General features: G+C 43.8%; 1 protein-coding gene across 3 annotated transcripts in view; it reads right to left on the bottom strand.

Annotated features, from left to right (window-relative positions):
• The window catches only part of ADCK1 (aarF domain containing kinase 1), a 102755-nt gene extending 85607 nt beyond the window's left edge, over positions 1 to 17148 (bottom strand). The window contains exons 1-3 of one of the 3 annotated variants that reach the window (XM_035107924.2): positions 16880 to 17000; positions 13831 to 13976; positions 11230 to 11313 (exon numbers count right to left, since the gene is read on the bottom strand). In XM_035107924.2, the coding sequence (XP_034963815.2) occupies positions 11230 to 11313; positions 13831 to 13976; positions 16880 to 16931 (282 nt within the window). In that variant the 5' untranslated portion in view covers positions 16932 to 17000. Of the gene's footprint in view, positions 1 to 11229; positions 11314 to 13830; positions 13977 to 16858; positions 17001 to 17067 lie in introns of those variants that run through there. The other 2 variants (XM_035107919.2, XM_035107923.2) reach the window with 2 other exon arrangements.
• Between the last annotated feature and the right edge of the window lie 1990 nt (positions 17149 to 19138).

Genomic DNA, 19138 nt, shown 5'->3' on the forward strand with positions numbered 1-19138 from the left:
TAAGCCTTTTGCACAAGGCTTCAAAACTGAGTTTCCCAGTCTTTGCAGTAACACACGCAAAGCTTAATCCTGCATGTGGCAGCAGCTGCACACAAGCAGCTGGCAACAGGCAAGGAGTGGGCCTCCGATTTTAAAATTTATTTATTTATCTTACTCTGTCAAGCCTTTCCACCAGAAGGGCTTCAAAGCAGCAAACATATGAATCCGCCCAACAGTTGTGCGAATCACCCTTAAGATCCTTCCCTAATTTGGAGAAGCATCTATAAGCCAATACCAATTTCAGTTATCCCCTTGGCACTGACGAAGCAGGGTAAAATGAAGACGTTGGCTTGACAGGTAAGCTAATTGTGTGTTAGCCTGAAGCACCTTCCTTCATCTGATACACTTTAGGGAGATTTTGATAAGGTCACTGGTTTAGCAGAAGAAGCCCACAGAATTTATGCTAAGTCTGCTATTCAATCCTTGCAAAAAACCCTTTACATGAACATGATCCAGTGGCTAACTTGCTGCAACAGGTCTAATACCAGCAGTCCAACATCTTTTCTATATGGTAAGCATACCAGGGGGGATGCGGGTGGCACTGTGGGTTAAACCACAGAGCCTAGGGCTTGCCAATCAGAAGGTCGGAGGTTCGAATCCCCGCGACAGGGTGAGCTCCCGTTGCTCGGTCCCAGCTCCTGCCAACCTAGCAGTTTTTAAAGCACTTCAAAGTGCAAGTAGATAAATACAGCAGGAAGGTAAACGGTGTTTCCGTGTGCTGCTCTGATTCACCAGAAATGGCTTTGTCATGCTGGCCACATGACTGGAAGTTGTACGCTGGCTCCCTCGGCCAATAACGCGAGATGAGCGCCACAACCCCAGAGTCGGTCACAACTGGACCTAATGGTCAGGGTTCCCTTTACCTTTACCTTTAAGCATACCAGGGGAAAACAATTTAGTCTGTTCCTCTTATTCTCTCATAGCCCGTATATAAATTTATCAGTGCTTTCCTGACCCAACAACTCACTGAGCATGTGCAAATATCTCAAAATGGAACGGTGATCTTCACTTTAGCATACTGAAATTTTTAAATTAAAAAATACAAGCCTTCCTTCGTCTTTCCTCAAAGCAAGGCTACAAAGCAAGTGACTTTTGTTTACAGATGGAGAACTTATATTACTTTTTTATAGCTAATAATAAATAGAACAACTTATCACTTTTGCTTTCTTAGAAACTTAGTCTGGCTGGTTTTGTACCACGTCTAAAGGACCCCAGGTACTGAGTTATAGTTCAAGGCATTGGCAAACAGCATATGAGCTATGGCACATCCCCATGTTTGAATGGACACCCTTATCAGCTGCTATGGTGGCCCAATACAAATGGCTACAAGGATCCTACACTTGTAACAGCTGTGGAGAAGAGGGAATTTCAGCAGGCATGGCATGGCATGAAGTCTACACATGCTGAAATTCCCAGTTCTACACAACTATTAGAGGCCTAGGAGCCCTGTCCTATGTTGTATCTTGCCACACTAACTGCTGCATGAGCACTGCCCTGAGCTGCTCATTTTTGCCAAGTTTTATTTTTCCAAGCAAAGTTATGGTAGTTATTTGGAAATGAAGATTTCTATCAGAAACCATACGGACAGTTAAAGAAGTTAGAGTCACTGTGACTACAGTGGTAAATTGCACTGCCTTTAAAAACACACACACTAGGAGCCATCCCTTTGGGTTAAGAATTGTTTTCTTCTTTCACTCCTCCCCAAGTGATGTTCAGAATCTAGGACGACTTCTCCTACAAGAGGTCCAGATATCACAACAATCCGTACAATGTCACCTAACAAGAGCACAGTGACCTTTGCTTTGCAATCTGATATGTTTCCTCTGGCCTGAAAAATCCATTTGGTACTCAGACAGCTAAAAACACTGTGCTGCTGTACGCACACATGCACACACATACACATACACACACACACAACCCTTTCAATAACCATTTGTCCCCTTCAGCACAGCAGAAGGGGAGTACACAACCACAGAGGGAAGCTGAGCAGAAGCCTGCTGTGCATAGGCGTCCAACAGTACAGAAATGGATCTGTACCCCTGCCTTTGAGTGGTAATGCATAATTCGCTTGTTAACATAGTCCAAACAAACCATGGTTTACTGGGAATGAGCAGCACACTGGTGAGTGCCGCTCATACTGTGCCCACCTCAGCTTTTCCTGTGCAGGGAGGCAACAAACCACAGCACTGGGTTAGCACTGGTGGAAGCCAAGCTTTGTTGTTGGTTTACTTGTCATGGTTTGCTTGGAGAGAAACAAACCATGGGTTCTGGTTCGCAGCCAGCACTGTGATTTGTTTCCTCTTGGCACAAAAGCGGGAGATGGCGGGGAGGGTGCACTGCTCATGAATGGTCAGGCATTGCTTGTTTGGACTTTGTATTACTGTGGTCACTTTACCATTATGTGCAACCTGGGCTTAATATAGCCTTAACTGGCTTGGGAGCGGAATCACGTTTTTCTAGCGACAGCATACCACGGTTTGAGTGCTGGTATCTCACAAATGGTGTTGAGTGGGAGTGGGGGCAATAATCTGGATCCTATAATACAAATGAGTAATATCTCTGCATTTATTGGGCAAAGACCCTATTATTTGGGAGAGTAGTATCAAACTATAGACTTGGGTACATCTGGGGCCTTCATTCGAATGGCTTCCTTTTGCAAAAGAGCAGTTTGCATTTTGGGTAGATTTCAAGGCAAGGCAAGGCAAAACCACTTTCCCAGAGTCACCCTGCAATGGAAAGTTCTCCATTGGGAGGGAAATAGAGGAAACTAGAATTAATAGGGCAGATGATTAACTGATGCTCTCCTGACTGGCAAATTGCAAATATGCCTTCGCACCTCTTTTAATGTACACATGGCGCTCATTATCATTGAAATCTTTATTGAATAGAAAACTATATGGCATTGTTGTTGGCTATTAATTTTTGTACACCTCTTTGAAAGTCATGTGTCCCCAAAACTCTCCAGATTAAAAACAAGAGAGGAAAACTCAAGTATAGCCTGTCACCACAGCAAAGATATATCCCCACCACTGCCACTTCACAATCCAGTACAAGAGAAGGAGATATCACAGCGCTGGCAGTGAACTGGGACAAACATGAAAAGAGCCCCAATGATGGAAAACCAGTTTTGCTTTGTTTTCAATTGTCATGGAAAGGGCCGAAGTCCTTTAAGGTGATAAATCTTTTAGGCCTATCTTTGATCCAACAACAAAGGAACAGCCCCACCTGGAGGTGACATATGGGAATACATCAGGGAAAGCAGAATTTTATTTATTTATTTAAATGAAATGAAATAAATAAATAGAAACAAATGCAGGCCTGCACACCAGAGAGAAGTACCGTCTTTGTGAGTGGCATGTAGCTCAATCCTATCTTGGGAATTAAATTAGACATGGTTTAAATAACTGTTCTGCTAACATGATGGAAGGCAATGAAGAGCAACGCCGACTGAAGTGGAAGGTGCTGGCTCAGCAAGGCACCATTTAATTTTATCCAAAGTGTACCTACTAGAAGTCAGAGTGAACATTTCCCCTCCTTTTTTTTAAAAAAAAGAAGCCTCTCAAAAAGCTGAAACTGTACCCTGTAACCAAATAGACATGGTCACCTCCAGGACTGTCACCATTTTGTAGAATGGATACAAGCGCAGCATTGGAAATCTAGGTTTGCGCATTTGAAGTGGGTTTTGTACATTGCCTTGGGATGCCTGTGGAAGATGATGATGAAACCATCTGAAAAATCATATTCCCTCAAATGAACCTGCCCTGTTTTGAGACTTTCTTCCAATACCGACACCCTCACACGCACATTTGGTGGGGAAGCAGGAGAGGGCTTTCTTGGCGGCTGCTCCCAGACTTTGGAACTCCATCCCAAGAGAAGTTAGAGTGGCTCCTTGTTGTACTTCCGCCAGTTTTGGTAACTGATTGCTTTTAAGGAAGGGGCTGGTGCCTTGCTGTTTTCGTTGTGATTGTATGTTTTTAATAAATTTTATATGTGTGTGTACAGTGGTACCTTGGTTTAAATACACAATTGGTTCCGGAAGTCTGTACTTAACCTGAAGCGTACTTAACCTGAAGCGAACTTTCCCATTGAAAGTAATGGAAAGTGGATTAATCCGTTCCAGACGGTCCGCAGAATATTTAACCTGAAGCGTACTTAACCTGAAGCGAGCTTTCCCATTGAAAGTAATGGAAAGTGGATTAATCTGATCCGGACGGGTCCACGGAGTACTAAACCTGAAGTGTACTTAACCCAAAGTATGAGTGTAATTGGTTCTGGAAGTCTGTACTTAACCTGAAGCATACTTAACCTGAAGCGAACTTTCCCATTGAAAGTAATGGAAAGTGGATTAATCCGTTCCAGACGGTCCGCAGAATATTTAACCTGAAGCGTACTTAACCTGAAGCGAGCTTTCCCATTGAAAGTAATGGAAAGTGGATTAATCTGATCCGGACGGGTCCACGGAGTACTAAACCTGAAGTGTACTTAACCCAAAGTATGAGTGTAATTGGTTCTGGAAGTCTGTACTTAACCTGAAGCATACTTAACCTGAAGCGAACTTTCCCATTGAAAGTAATGGAAAGTGGATTAATTCGTTCCAGACGGGTCCGCGGAGTACTTAAACTGAAGTACTCAAACCAAAGCATACTTAAACCGAGGTAGGACTGTATTAATATTTAATTGTTTTTTAATTATTTCCCCCTATATTTCAAGCTGTTCTTATTTTATCTGTAAGCCGCCCTGAGTCCCTGTCAGGGAATTATTATCATTATTATCAAACAATAACAATGATGAGCTTAAAGCCCTATGTTGCTCTAGCACAACAAATTCACTTTTAAACAACAGACTTTTTGCAGTTAGGAAAGTGACAGGGAATATGTGAGGTGAGCAAATGATTAACAGGGAAATATACAAATACCATGCAGACAAACCAGGAAAAATGCTCCTTATCATATAATATCTCTGCAAACAAATCAGAATGAACACACAATAACGATCAAGCATATTCTAAGCACAGTGTAAGAAAATCAGGTGAATACTCAACAACCAAGTCTTCAAAGTTTACATCACAGCGGATCTTAAGGTGGAGACGGGAGATCTCTGAGGTGGAGATTGTGGAGATCTCAAGGTGGAGACTGAATTGTTAATAAGATCAAAAACATACGGTATGACTAATACATTGTTGGACAATCCCATTGACTGTTGGCATCATTCAGCAATTGTTTGATAAGCAAATAAAAGCGATTGGGGCTGAGATTGGTGAAATGGTGAATGAAAGCGGACTAGAGGAAGATGAAATAGAAAGTGGAATTAGAGGACACAGAGACTTCGGAGAACAATATGGGATGAAGGATTGCCAGAACAGGAGGGTGAGGTGGTAAAGTTGGAGGCAACAGTTGGTGAAAAGGAGAAGTCCTTCATGTAAGTGCCTAGACTAGAGAAATGAAACAACCAAATGGCAGAGTTGGGAAGTTGGAGGAGTGGAATGGAGTCATGGATGAAGATATGAAGAGACATCCTGAGCTGGCAGTGATAAGAGTTGAGAGTGAAAGGTCTCTGCGTACAACTTGGAGTCAATTCATATGATAAAGCTATCAAACCTCTGTCACTTTTCTTGGCGGGGAGGGGAATAGAAGAAGCGTAAATGGAGGGACTATTTTTTAAAAAAAATCAAGATGGAAAACTACAACAAATACAACAGGAAATGGGAACAGAAGGTACGGAACCAGGTACAAACTAATAAATACATAATAGGTAAAGAACTATGGAATGTTATTTTAATGAATTATCATAGCTGAGAAATTCTTGTGTGGACAAAGATGGAAAAACTTATTGTTTAATATGGAGGAATGGTTGTTGAAGTTATTGGAGACATTGTATTCATTTACAAAGCCCCCACACAGCTTACGTTCAAGGTACCTTAGGACAGAATGAACCTTTATATTCCAGCTCAATCACTGAAATTATCTGAAGGAACATCATTGGTCATTCCCCAAGTTGGTGAGGCTCATCTAACAGTGACACAAAACCGAGCCTTCAGAGTCCTCAGCCCAGTTCTGTGGGATGCTCTGTTTTAACCTTTAAATGTCTGCTGGGAACTTTTCTGTGCCACCAAGCTTATTCAGGCAATCAATAAAATATCTTTCTATCATAGTTGGTGATCCAATTTTAAATTTCTATGTGCTTCTTACATGCATATATGGTTGTTGTGGCCTGCTTTGCCCCAGAGTGGCTGGGGCAACCCAGTCAGATGGGCGGCATACAAATGAATAAATAGATAAACTTCAGGTTTTGCCTAAGAAATAATTAAAAGGTGCCATGGTATTAGCAGTGCTCCCAGTTTTAGGGACTGGCTGACAGTACAAATGTTCAGTCTCCTCCAGTTCTTAGTACATTTGTACTGTTAGCAGTCAAATCCTAGTTTGAGTTGAGGAGACAAAAAAACTCAGCAGGATCAGCCTAGCATTCTCCTGACATCATAAAAAAAATTCCCGCTGCAGCTCCTCACACGACCTCGGAACAAATTGCTCAGATAACTTCAGCTCAAAAAAAACACCAGTACCTCAGAGGTACAGAATATCCCAGTTCTGCTCGCCAAAATAAAAGAGATAATTAACCTCCCCAAATGGCCCTGACACAGCAGTTCTGAAGCCAAAAGAGTTAACTGGGAGAAAGATGCTTGCTTAATATTTCTGGAGAATCCAAGCAAGCAGGTTTGGTTTCATTTCCCTACAGAAAGAAGTAAATAGTCCCCCAATTTGCTGCCCATAAAGCGATGCTAGGAACTGCCCGGCTGTGAGAATTAGCAGCAAGAGCAGCTCACACATGAAAGGAAAACGGAGAGGAACTGATGATGTTTCCTTGAAGCTAAATAGGAGCCTGCTAGGTGCCCATGGGGAGCCCATTCCCTGCTTAATCTGCTTTCTATGTAATTGTTTCCTAATGACGATGTCCTTGTTTGGCCCCAGCAGGCTCAGGGACCGGGCCTGGCACTGAGGTTTCCTATCTCCCAACTACCATCCATGCATGTTCTATTAAGCAGCACAGACTATTAATTACAGGGCATTGTCCACAATCACAGCAGACACCATCTCCAGGGGTAAAGCAACAGCTACAAGGTGAGAAGTGAAAACAGAGTGTACCTGTACTAGTTAAAAGCACAACAAAAGTTAAAAGTCTCATATGGCGACTCAGAGATTTCCATCTCTCACACACCGAAATAATATTCTGTACCACAAAACAAGTTTTGGAAGGAAGCACATACAAATCTAGGGTTGCCATACAGTGGTGCCTCGCTTAACGAATGCCCTGCTTAACGAAATTTCCGCTTAACGAAAGGATTTTTCAAGCGGAGGTTGCCTCGCTAGACGAATTCGTTTTACGAAAAATTCGTCTAGCGAATCGCGGTTTCCCATAGGAATGCATTGAATTTCAATTAATGCGTTCCTATGGGCAAAAAAAATTCCAAAAAAAATCAATGCATTCCTATGGGATTCGCTAGACAAATTTTTCGTTATAAGAAAAGACCCGTGGAACGAATTAAATTCGTCTAGCGAGGCACCACTGTATTCCCAATTTGAAGGGCATTTCTTTGATGTTTTAAATCATTCTTGGAAGAAGAAAAAAATGCCCTACTTGCCAGTTTTTCTACACATTTTGCCGATTTAGTGAAAATCCGCCCGGATGCCATTGTGCTGCCTGATTCCCGGATGTTTCTGGGAAAACCCAGATGTGCTGCAGCCCTATACCAAACTCCAGTATTAGAAGATTCATAGAACTAGTTTCTTGGGACTATTTTATTTCAATTCAAGAGGAAAAGAAAAGAAGGGTTTGGGCAACATTGCTAAACTGAGGGAACACTAAGGAGAAACAGGCAGGCAGAGCCGGGGGGGGGGGGGTGGCATTATCAGGGCAGAACCGGGGGGGGGGGGGAGAGAGAAAATCAGCAAGCTGGTTTAAGGTTTCCACACAGGAAGTGAAACAAAGCAAATGCTCCAACTCTGCATAGCCTTTTGTTTCTCCTTCACCATGACTTGGAAGCCATACTGCTACGGTTAAAAAGAGAGTTCAGCTTCTTAAGGAAGTCCAATAGTGATTACAGGTTTGATTGAACACTGTCCACCAGAGAGTGAAATGGATTTCAATTAAGTATTTTTATTTTTTTACAGAGAGCACTGAACAGCCTGCCAGACATCAGGTTTCTATCCATCCAGGTCTAGCCTGGGGGGGTTCAAGGCTACAGGCTTCGAGGCACACAGAGAGAGCACGGCAAAAATCTTCTTGAAACGCATTGCACTAACTAACCACTAACCTTGGCAAGGCTTGAATGCTGAATCATGGGCAACACGGCTGCCAAGTAAGAAGGATGCAGCTGAGATGAACTGAGCCTTTCCCCCATACATTAACCAAAGAAAACATCAGCCGGCGCCTGACAGAGGTTAATGAGGCCATGGAGACACAAGGCCAAGGGTCAAAGCTTCGTGGGAACTATTGGCAGCAACCATCAAACCACAAGCTGCCTGCAGCACAGAAGGAAACCACAATCAACTCTTCTGTAGGTAAAGGTGTCAAGGTCATTATCACTCCTAATCAATTGCAATAGGGCCAAGGAAGATTCCAGAATGGCAGGATTGCAATCTAGAAGCTTCAGATCTTTCAGAAATCTACATCCCTTAACAGCAAGGGCCACCAGCTTTCCCAGGACTGTGTGCACATTTGGATTTTGGAGCAAGAGCCGTGGGCGCCACACCCTCTGCCTCCAGAAAGAAAAACACATACACACATAGGTCACGTTTCCAATGAATCTGGGTGCAAGTCATGTATTACTGCAAAACTCCCTAGTTGCTGTTTCTGCTACTTCTACTGATTTGCCATTTCTTTCTGCAGTGCGAGATGGGCAGCAGTTGTCCAACCAACTTCCCCTTGGTGTCTTCGGAACTGCATACATCTGACCATCATTTCTTTCTTTTTCATGACGCTTTTGGGATGCTCCCAATTTAACTCTCCAGTTGCTTAGACAGCAATATATAAATATGTCTATCACCTTAGCATCCTTTCCCTTCTCAGGCACAATGTTGGCGATGGCATTAAATGCATCTTTGTATTTACCGTGTACTTTTTAAATAATGCAAGTAGCCGCCACCGTGGAGAAAGGATGGGAACAGATAATTATTGGTATCATTGCATGCGAGTGGCGTGGCTTAACACTTTCCTCCCCTGCTACATTCCGAATAGAATTTGCTTCTCTGAAGCTACTATTTGCTTTAGGAAGAAAGCTCCAATTAGCATCAATGGGAGCTTTTCTCCAGGGCAAATAGCACCATCAACCAAACTATTGTGCATCAGGTCCACAGGAGGGGAGGAAAGCATTGACCCCCCCCCCCCGCCTGCCACAATCCTAGACATGCAAAGAGCCCTGCACTGTACTTCGAAGTCCAAAGTGTTGTCTCACATAACATGATTGTGATGTCAGGTGGGGAGCCCACCCACTAATCAAAGGATCAAACCACTGGCCAGATGCAGTTTCCCCACCCATTAAGAGTAGAGCCACCAACGTGGCTCTTGAGTATGACTTCATTGGATATCTCCCCATGGTTCAACTTGCGGTTTTATTTTGTAGCATTGTATGATGGCTTCAGGAATTGTTATTTTGGGTTTGTATTTTTATATTGAATGAAAGCCACCTCAGGGGAATAGCTTGGGTTCCATGATCACTGCAGATGGTGACAGCAATCACGAAATTAAAAGACGCCTGCTTCTTGGGAGAAAAGCAATGACAAACCTAGACAGCATCTTAAAAAGCAGAGGCATCACCTTGCTGACAAAGGTACATATAGTTAAAGCTATGGTTTTCCTAGTAGTGATGTATGGAAGTGAGAGCTGGACCATAAAAAAGGCCGATCGCCGAAGAATTGATGCTTTTGAACTATGGTGCTGGAGGAGACTCTTGAGAGTCCCATGGACTGCTAGAAGATCAAACCTATCCATTCTGAAGGAAATCAGCCCTGAGTGCTCACTGGAAGGACAGATCGTGAAGCTGAGGCTCCAATACTTTGGCCACTTCATGAGAAGAGAAGACTCCCTGGAAAAGACCCTGATGTTGGGAAAGATGGAGGGCACTAGGAGAAGGGGACGACAGAGGACGAGGTGGTTGGACAGTGTTCTCGAAGCCGCCAACATGAGTCTGACCAAACTGCGGGAGGCGGTGGAAGACAGGAATGCCTGGCGTGCTCTGGTCCATGGGGTCACGAAGAGTCGGACACGACTAAACAACAACAAAAGGAGACTTTAAAAATATTTAAAATAAATATTTAAAGTCTCCCCACAAATCCTCTCTGGTATTCCAATGTGCCCTCTTGGAAGTTCCCACACACTCAAAAACATGGGGAGATGGTGGCCCCAGAGAGGGCATTCTCTGCATCAGCATCCAAACAATGGAACTCCCTCTCCATGCAAGTGTATCAAGCACCTCCGTTACTGTATATAGCTTCTGGAGTTTTGCTAAAGACACACCTCCTAACCTTGGCCCTTGACAGTTAAGATTTATGTGAGCACACCTTTTTTGAGATATAGTGGTTGCTTTGTTAAATAATTTTATTTAATGTTAACATTGTACGATTATATGGTTGCAACCCACCCGGGAATCTTGTGGTGAAGGGCAGGCATGAAATCTAACAAACAAAAGAACAAAGCTGCCACCATTCAGTCTTCAGCAAGAGGCTCCAGGAACAGAAGCAACTCGGGATAAGAAACATAAGGCATCAGGAGAACTATCATAATTTTTATCCTTAATAGATAATGCGTCGGGTTCTGTTTTTAAATCGCACTTCCCAGGAACATCCAAACAACTCCATCAGAAGCTGTCCTTAATTTGCTTAGTCATTTCTCATTTCTTCAGGAAGCTGAATCCACATAACTTTCCTTTTCATTCTCCCAATCCAACTCTCTCTCACACACATTTGATCTTCCCTATAGCCACTGCCTTCTACCCAAGGATTCCTGCTAACCCGGTCAAGTAATCTGTGTTTTCACATCTGCACTAGCTGAATTACCAACTCTATGCATCATTCCAGGCTGTGGGAAGTCAAATCCATTTCTTCTCCAGCCCTTAAAACTGCAAAATGAGCAATCAGGTGGGCTTGCTTTGAAAACGGCCTTTGGTATGGTACTCTCCCCCTCCTGTTGGCCCTTTACCTGTGATTTGACAGACTCATATTCTTCTGTCCCGCGTGAAACACTCCGGAGAGAAGTGAGGTAGTCAAAGGTAATAACTGCTGTCTGCAAAACAAGTCAGAAACAACAGCATAAGCAAAGTATCCCATGGCTCTTGTTCTACTAAAATGAGTTTGTGGTTGATCCAGAAGTATGGTCCTTTCTTAAGCCATTGGGCGGCTTCACTTTTCCCACTTCTACCCAACTAGAAATGCATCCTCAGTTCAGAAAGCTACCAGCGCACTCCAAGCACACTGAGTCCTCACCTTCCTCCTAAAACCTTTGGCACTTTGTTTAGAACTCGTTTCCAAATTCAGGTTTACCCGAAAACAAGAGTGGGCGGGCTTCAGAATGGTCAGATTGTCTCTGAGCACATTCTCATCCTGGGAATTTGTTTTCACTGAACTCAAAAGGACTTTACTAAAAAGTCCCTTCCAGGTTTCAGCTTTTTTCTCCACTACAGCAGCTGAAATGAAAATGACATTTTGTTAAAGAGTTGTGAGTCAAAAACCCTTCCTGATCTCCTACAAGCCACCCAGAGATCTACCAGTAGATCCCTATCTACTTTCTGCCCACCCATACCTAAAAATATATAGGGCAAGTGTAATAAAAATATTACAAGAATTATGGACTACCTTTTAGAGAATAATCTTAATAGTACAACCTTTCTGACAAACAGATCAGGGGTTTTCTAATTCAGACATGCAGAACCTGAAGTCAGGAACTCAGTGGAAACAATGGTCTGCCCTGGCCTGCTGGATGTTCAACAAGGGACTCAACAGTCTGAAGTCCTGACAGAAAGCAGCCTAAAGCTGGCGTCATCACAATCTACTATAGTGACATCATACCTGTTGTCATAGTGACTAAATATTAGGCCTTAGCATGGATACGGCTTGGACACCAAGACAACAAATAATGATCCTATCACACACCAAAAGCATAGGTCCAGATGGTTCAGGAGACAGAAAACTGTCTTTTCTGAATTGTCCCCCTTGCTAGATCATTTCACTGCTTTGTCTCTGTAAGATTATGCAATCTGATTAAGGTTGCTTTTCCACCCTATTCCTGACACAGGTTTTGTGCCTTTAACAACTTTGCAATAGGCAGAAGTGCAACAGGTGATGTTTCTCCTACAGAGCTGCAGAGATGAGGAAAACTGCAGCTGATGTATCTCTGACAGCTTTCGAAGGCACATACGTAACATCTCTCAGAAAACAGAAAGGGGGCAAATGTAAATTAGAGCAACACTAGACTACTGGGGATCCAATGAGCTGGCGGGGAGGGATCTGATGCAAATCTGAGCCTGTAATTAGAGAGGCGGGTTGTGAGAGAATGGAAGCAGAAGGGACCATCTTCACAATGTACCTGTAACATTTGCTTATTGCCCTCCACCTTGAGAACGGTGGACCCAAAACAATCCAATCATCTCAAGAATTAAGAACACTCATATCCTTCTATCAGAGTTAGAAAGCCTGTGGCCCTCCAGAAGTTGTTGGACTCCAGCTCCCATCAACCCCAGTCAGCATTACCAACGGTCAGGAATGATGGGTGTTGTAGTTTAGCAACATCTGGAGACCCACAGGCTCCCCATCCCTGCTCTATTGCAGGAGGGTGGGTAGGGAATGACAAAAGTGCTCAGTAAATGGGTATCAGCATTCCTTTAATAGAAATATTTAGGTCCCAGTGTACTGATTTTTGTGCTTTTCATTAATGGATCCAAATGGTTTCCAGAGATGCTTTATCCCATGTTGATGGCCTTTCAGCTGATTCCATGGTGACCTGTTGGAATATGGAGTTAACCAGGCCTATTGACTGTCTGGATCCAAAGTGCCCTCTCCAATTGCATGGAGCCCGGACAGCCCCGTGGTTTTCCCTGGAGCCGAGGGTGATGAAACAATCTCTGAGTCGGCTAGAGCGCCGGTGGTGGAAAACTCTCCCTGAATTGGACCAGACATGGGTTAGAGCTCAACGTCAAGCCTACCAAGTGGCAAAGGCAATGGCGACGGTGAAGAAGCAGAAGAAGCAGATGGCGAAGAAGCAGAACTGCCTCTGGCGATTCCCTCACTGCAAGAAGCAAAGCTACAGGGAACCAGGCAGAGGGCCTTTTTGGTAGTGGCACCTGCCCTGTGGAACGCCCTCCCATCAGACGTCAAAGAGATAAACAACTACCTGAACTACCTGTTTAGAAAACATCTGAAGGCAGGCCTGTTTAGGCAAGTTTTTAATGTGTGACATTTTAACGTATTTTAATCTTGTTGGAAGCCGCCCAGAGTGGCTGGGGAAACCTAGCCGAGTGGGTGGGGTACAAATAAATGAAGATGATGATGATACCCACTTTCTGCATGATTTCTGTCATATTTTATATCAGCTTTTCCCTAGATTCCTTCTATATTCCTTTTACGAGTTTCCCTTTTTCATCAAATGTCGCAACACAAGCCTCTAAAATATGGATTCCTGATTAAAAACGCCCGCTGTAAACCAGAAATATTCAAATCAGGTTTATTACATGGCAACACATAAGTCCTGTGGATTTCAAGATGACTTTATGCTTTCCCTCACACAAGATGCCAGATTGAAACTTACTGTGGCAAATGCTCTGCCTACTCGAACAATTCCAAAATCGTTGGGATCCAGGTGCTTGTTGCCATACAGGTAAAACCCAGTGGTGGCGGCTGCTGCAGTGGCCAACGATGCGAGTTTTAAAGCCCTTCTGGCCATGGCAGTAAACACTGAGGAGAAATAAAGCATAAGTCATGACTCGATGGGGTACATGTGAGATAAGTGAGTTGGCAGAATGAGAATTACAAGAAAAATGGAGGGTGCATGGGCCTAGCTATGGAGACTGGGAACCCCAGACATTCCCATTACAATGTCAAATTTTCCTTTGCGTGCAGAATGAACCAGGTTAAAGACCTTGCACCTCCAGTTAAAGTGATTTTATGCAGCAGATCTCTGCTTGAGACCTTGGGGAGTCACTACAAATCAAAGGAGGCAGTTCTATGTTTGATGAATCAATAATCTCAGGCTCAGTGAGTAAAAGACAACCTCCTCTGTTCATATATACAGTAGGCTAAACTTTACAGCAAAGTCTTTCTTAACTATAGCAACCACCAAGTAAGTTAGCCAGGATGGTCACAGAATCTTCCATTTTAGGTTTGCACTCAGTGGGTGGGGACCGTCAAAACCATATTTTTCTTTAACGAATAACATTTCGATTCCTATCACTTTCCTTTTTATAGTAGCTGTTGAGGCCTAGTTCTTTTTGGCAGCAATTCCTTTAAAAAAAATCCACCTTCCATTTCAGCTCTCTTTCCCCCACCTCCTTCCTTTTATTATTTTTTAAGAACCTGTGCCTGAAAACTCCATCTGCTACCATTGTCTATTCTCACCTGAAGCCATATTGTGCCATTTGTGTCATCACGACTATTGCCATCTCCACTAATTGCAACACCTACCACAGGATGGCAGCTTCAAGGGAGGGGGGGGCAGAGTGGCAGCTGAGCTTTTAAGCAACAAAGACACCTGGTTTTGTGCTAATTTCTCTTTGCAATAAAAATGGAGTTATTAAAAATATATAAGGTGAAAACAACAGTTAGAATAAATTGCTTTGGAAATTTTCCACGAGGCATTGGTGTGCTTCTCGCACGTAAACGAGCGACTATGACATCCCTGGAGGGAATCGTAAATGTATGTATGTTTTTAACACCCCTATTCTCAACAGCAGAAATCCTACTGAAGCTTTGCTTTTGCAAAAGATGTGAGAACCAGAGTTCATTTCATTATTAAAACTGTTGGTGTCAATTAGTGACTTTGTGCGCTGGAAGTTTTCTGCTAGGTGTTTAGGATTGTTCCAGTCCTTGTTTCCACAGTCTCACATATGATGCTATGTAGCACCTGCAGCAAAACACTTTTAGAAAGCAGGTTCGATGTTGTTAAGTCGTAAGAACATAAAAAGAGCCGGCTGTATCGTGCCAATGGCCCATCTATTCCACCATCCTCTTATCACAGTCGTCAGACAGATGCCCTTGGAAGGCCTGCAAGCTGGACATGTCCACAACTGCACTCTGCCCACCTGCAACTCCCAGCAACTGGTCTTCAGAGACACACTGTGGTATGTGGCTGTTGACAGCTGTGTCCTCCATACATTTGTCCAATCCTCTTTTTAAACCATCCAAGTTGGTGGTCCTTCAATTTCCAGTAGAAAGGCAAGGAAAGACAAATAGCAAGGGGCTCCTATAAATCTAGCATAGATGTTTCAATTGCAGTCATGATGATGCAACCTATCTCTACCATTTAAATCATGTACAGTACGGTAATTGTAGGAAACGAGAATAACAGAGATCCATCCTGCAACGATATCAGCATGATCAAAATCCTTACCATTTAAATGTGTTCGCTAAGGGCACCCAACGGGCCTCAGCTACATGTAAGGCATTTAGCACTGCTGTTCCCATGCTGTGGAACACTCTTCCAGCAAAGGTACACAGGTATCCTCACTTTTGACTTTCAGGGGTCTCTTGAAGATCTTTCTGTGCTGACTGGCCTTTGCAGCTGTTTGGCCAGTCACTTTAATTATTATTTGTAATGTTTTTTAATGGTGTTTTATGTTTTATTGTTGCACAACGCCCTGATATTTTCTGATACGACTGTACAGAAATACTTTTTTTAAAGTAAAAACACAAATATTGGGGAGGAGAATTGGGCCAACTTTTGTTAATAAAAAAGGCCAAAAGTTAGTTTTCAAAAAGGGCATAGATACATCAACACAGGCTTTCCATATACACTTTTCAACTGGCTGGATGCCCAGGTGGCAAGCCCATCTAAAGGCATGCAAGAAGAACTTTGTGCCTCATTCCGTCTAACAAAGCGGTGGCTAACCTGTGGTCCACCAGGTGTTGAATTCACATTATCTTTGCAATTCACATAATCTCTGGCCATTGGCTACGCTATGCTATGAACGTTGGATAAGAGATATAGTCAACAAAATACATATCTACTCAGAAATAAGTTTCATTGAGTTCAGTGGGGCTTACTTCCAGGTGAGTGGGCACAGGACTGCAGCCTAAATGTGTTAATCCTTAAGGAAGATCAACATTTTCCAATTTTCCATGGAGGCAACATTTTCCAATTAAGCAAACAGTGCTCACTGAATTGGCCTCTGCCTTCAGAGCAAAACTTTCTTTTTCCCAAATATGGGTCTGTGAGATTCACCACTGACTCTCCTTCCGACGGAGGAGTATGGCCAGCAGTACCTGAAGCTGTTGACAAATCACCCGACCATGCTTCCCCCAACCTACAAGCAGGGAAATTTCAGGTGGGCTGTTGTGGATGGGGCGAGTGGGTGGCAGGTTGCACTTCAGAGGCGAATGAACGGCCGAGCTCTTACGTAAAGCGAGCCGGGGACTGAATACGGTAGTAAAAAGGGGACACGAAGATCAAGGGGGACTGAGTGCACTTCTGGAAAAACTAAAAGGTCAGGTCACGGTGCTACTGGGCAAATCGAAACCCTGAAATGAGCGTTGAAAGAAGCCGGTCCCATAAGCGGGGCTAGGGAGGATTGCAGCGCATAGGTGAAGTGGAAACGTTCGATACATAAGGACCCTAAATTTACTTGCGTAACTGGACTACGGACGTGCGGGGGAGGTCCCATTTCGGCCCCTCCGAACCCCCTGCCGTCTCCCCATTCATTACTCGACGTTCTAGATTCCACAAAGGTTTGTCCCTCCGCCGAAATGACTCCAAAGAGGACCGCCCGCCCCGTCCCCCTGGTCTGGCCGTCCAGCCACAGCCAACGTGGACAGCGCCGCTCTCCACACTTACCGGCTTTCTGGGCACAGGGACGCTTTTATTCGGCGGAATCCAAGGTTCCTCCCCTCTCTTCCCCACCCCCTGCTTCCCGCACGTAGTACAGGCTTTCCCCTGCCGGGGATGCTGGGACTTGTAGTTTTCTCGCGGATGCCAAAGCCTCGGGATTTGTAGGGGCGCCTGGGCTCCGAAGAACTACAAGGCCGGAGCCGCCGGGCGAGCTCATTGAAAGAGAAGAGGGGGGTGGGTGAAGCGCCGGTGCGTTTTGCCGTCAGCCGGAGAGGCCGCCTTCGCTGACACCTATTTGTAGGTCAGCCTTTTTACATGTGTTCACCTGTATCAGCAACAAAGCTGGTAGTTTTGCAATAGGCAAGCATGTCGTGTGCTGTGAAAGCTAGTGGGGAAAACAGGACAAACCGCTCCTGCTTTCAAGACAAGCCTGGCAAATCTGGAAATATAATTGATGATCTGATACAGAAGATAGTCTATACTTGTTTTAACTCATGTGTAAACTATTCATTCTCTCTGTCTATTTATATAGTTTTGTTTTTCGTCTTTAAAGTTTTGTCTAACAATCTCTGTTGTGTGCATACATATAGAATGAAATAATAATTTAAAAATTATTTTTAAAAACCCCACCACCCACTCCTGTTTCAGAAGTACAATTTCCCAATCCTCATGGTCCTCAAGGCCAGGCATCCCCAAACTGCGGCCCTCCAGATTTTTGGCCTACAACTCCCATCCTAGCTAAGAGGACCAGTGGTCAGGGATGATGGGAATTGTAGTCCCAAAACATCTGGAGGGCAGAGTTTGCCTATGCCTGAATTATTGCATATCAATGCTGCATAGGTTTGAGGTGGCTTTTGCTGTCTTCTAAAATATCCGGTTGCACAAACTGTAAGCAGTGCCTTAGACTATGTTGTGTTTATATCAGAGGCTACTTCTGAGTAAACACATTTAGGATTGTACTGCTACCCGCCTGCCCCGCCCCTGGGCCACCAGCATATCATAGTAATTTGTTAATATACCAGTACTGTATAATATTTGGTGGAAGCCAGTCTGGTAATTGGCTTGAAGGGTGGGGTAGAAAACCTATAATTAATAGATACATTCAGTGGGTGCAACAGAGTTGTGTTTTAATTTGTTGGGAACTGCCCAGAGTGGCCGGGGTAACCCAGTAGATGGACGGCATATAAAAAAGTTGTTGTTGTTGGTTTGGTGTTCTACGTTAGGTTTGCACTGATGCATGCCTATTGAGGTTACTCACAATACAACCTACTGGGTGGCAAAATTATAATTTGCACTGACTGTTTCATATACAGTGGTACCTCTACTTACGAATTTAATGTGTTCTGAACGCACATTCGTAAGTCGAAAAAAATTGTAAGTCGAATCCCATAGGAATGCATTGGGAGAAAAAAAATCGTAAGTCGAAGCAACCCTATCTAAAAATTCGTAAGTAGAAAAAAATCCTATCTAAACCACATCCAATATGGCAGACGGAGCTCCGTTTGTAAGTAGAAACATTCGTAAGTAGAGTTATTCGTAAGTAGAGGTACCACTGTATGTGTTGCTGGCATCCATCTGTCTCAGGAAACAATGAAGGAGTGCACCTTAGGAGGTGAAAGACAGTTTAGTATTAAAGTATTAATTTATACAAACCTTCATTGGAAATCTTTTTGTGGGAGTAACATAAGGATTTACATTAAATCGGAATGTCACAGGGTTCAGCAGCCTGCAAGGCACATGAACATTGGTGGCTACTATTTTACTGGACACTCCTCCCTATCTACTTGGCTGGAGGCTGAAAGGAACTGTTGGACAGGTCTCCTTCATGGCCTCTCCTGATTTGGATGTTTCAGAGAAACAGAGCTGGGCATCAGCTAGTCTCCACTGAACCACTGATGGTGTTGCCTCTGTGGCTGTTAACAAGGGGTGCTGAAGGGATCCTGGTGGCTACATTCTCCCCTCAAAATTCAAAATCTCCGTAAGCCTCCAGTACTCTCGTCTCCCTAGGAAACTGGCCCTGTAGAAAGTCTGCCCCTGAAACTTCCTACCAAGTCAGGGAAGTGCAAAACAAGCTTAT

This window comes from Zootoca vivipara, chromosome 1 (assembly GCF_963506605.1).
Source record: "Zootoca vivipara chromosome 1, rZooViv1.1, whole genome shotgun sequence".
Taxonomy (NCBI): domain Eukaryota; kingdom Metazoa; phylum Chordata; class Lepidosauria; order Squamata; family Lacertidae; genus Zootoca; species Zootoca vivipara.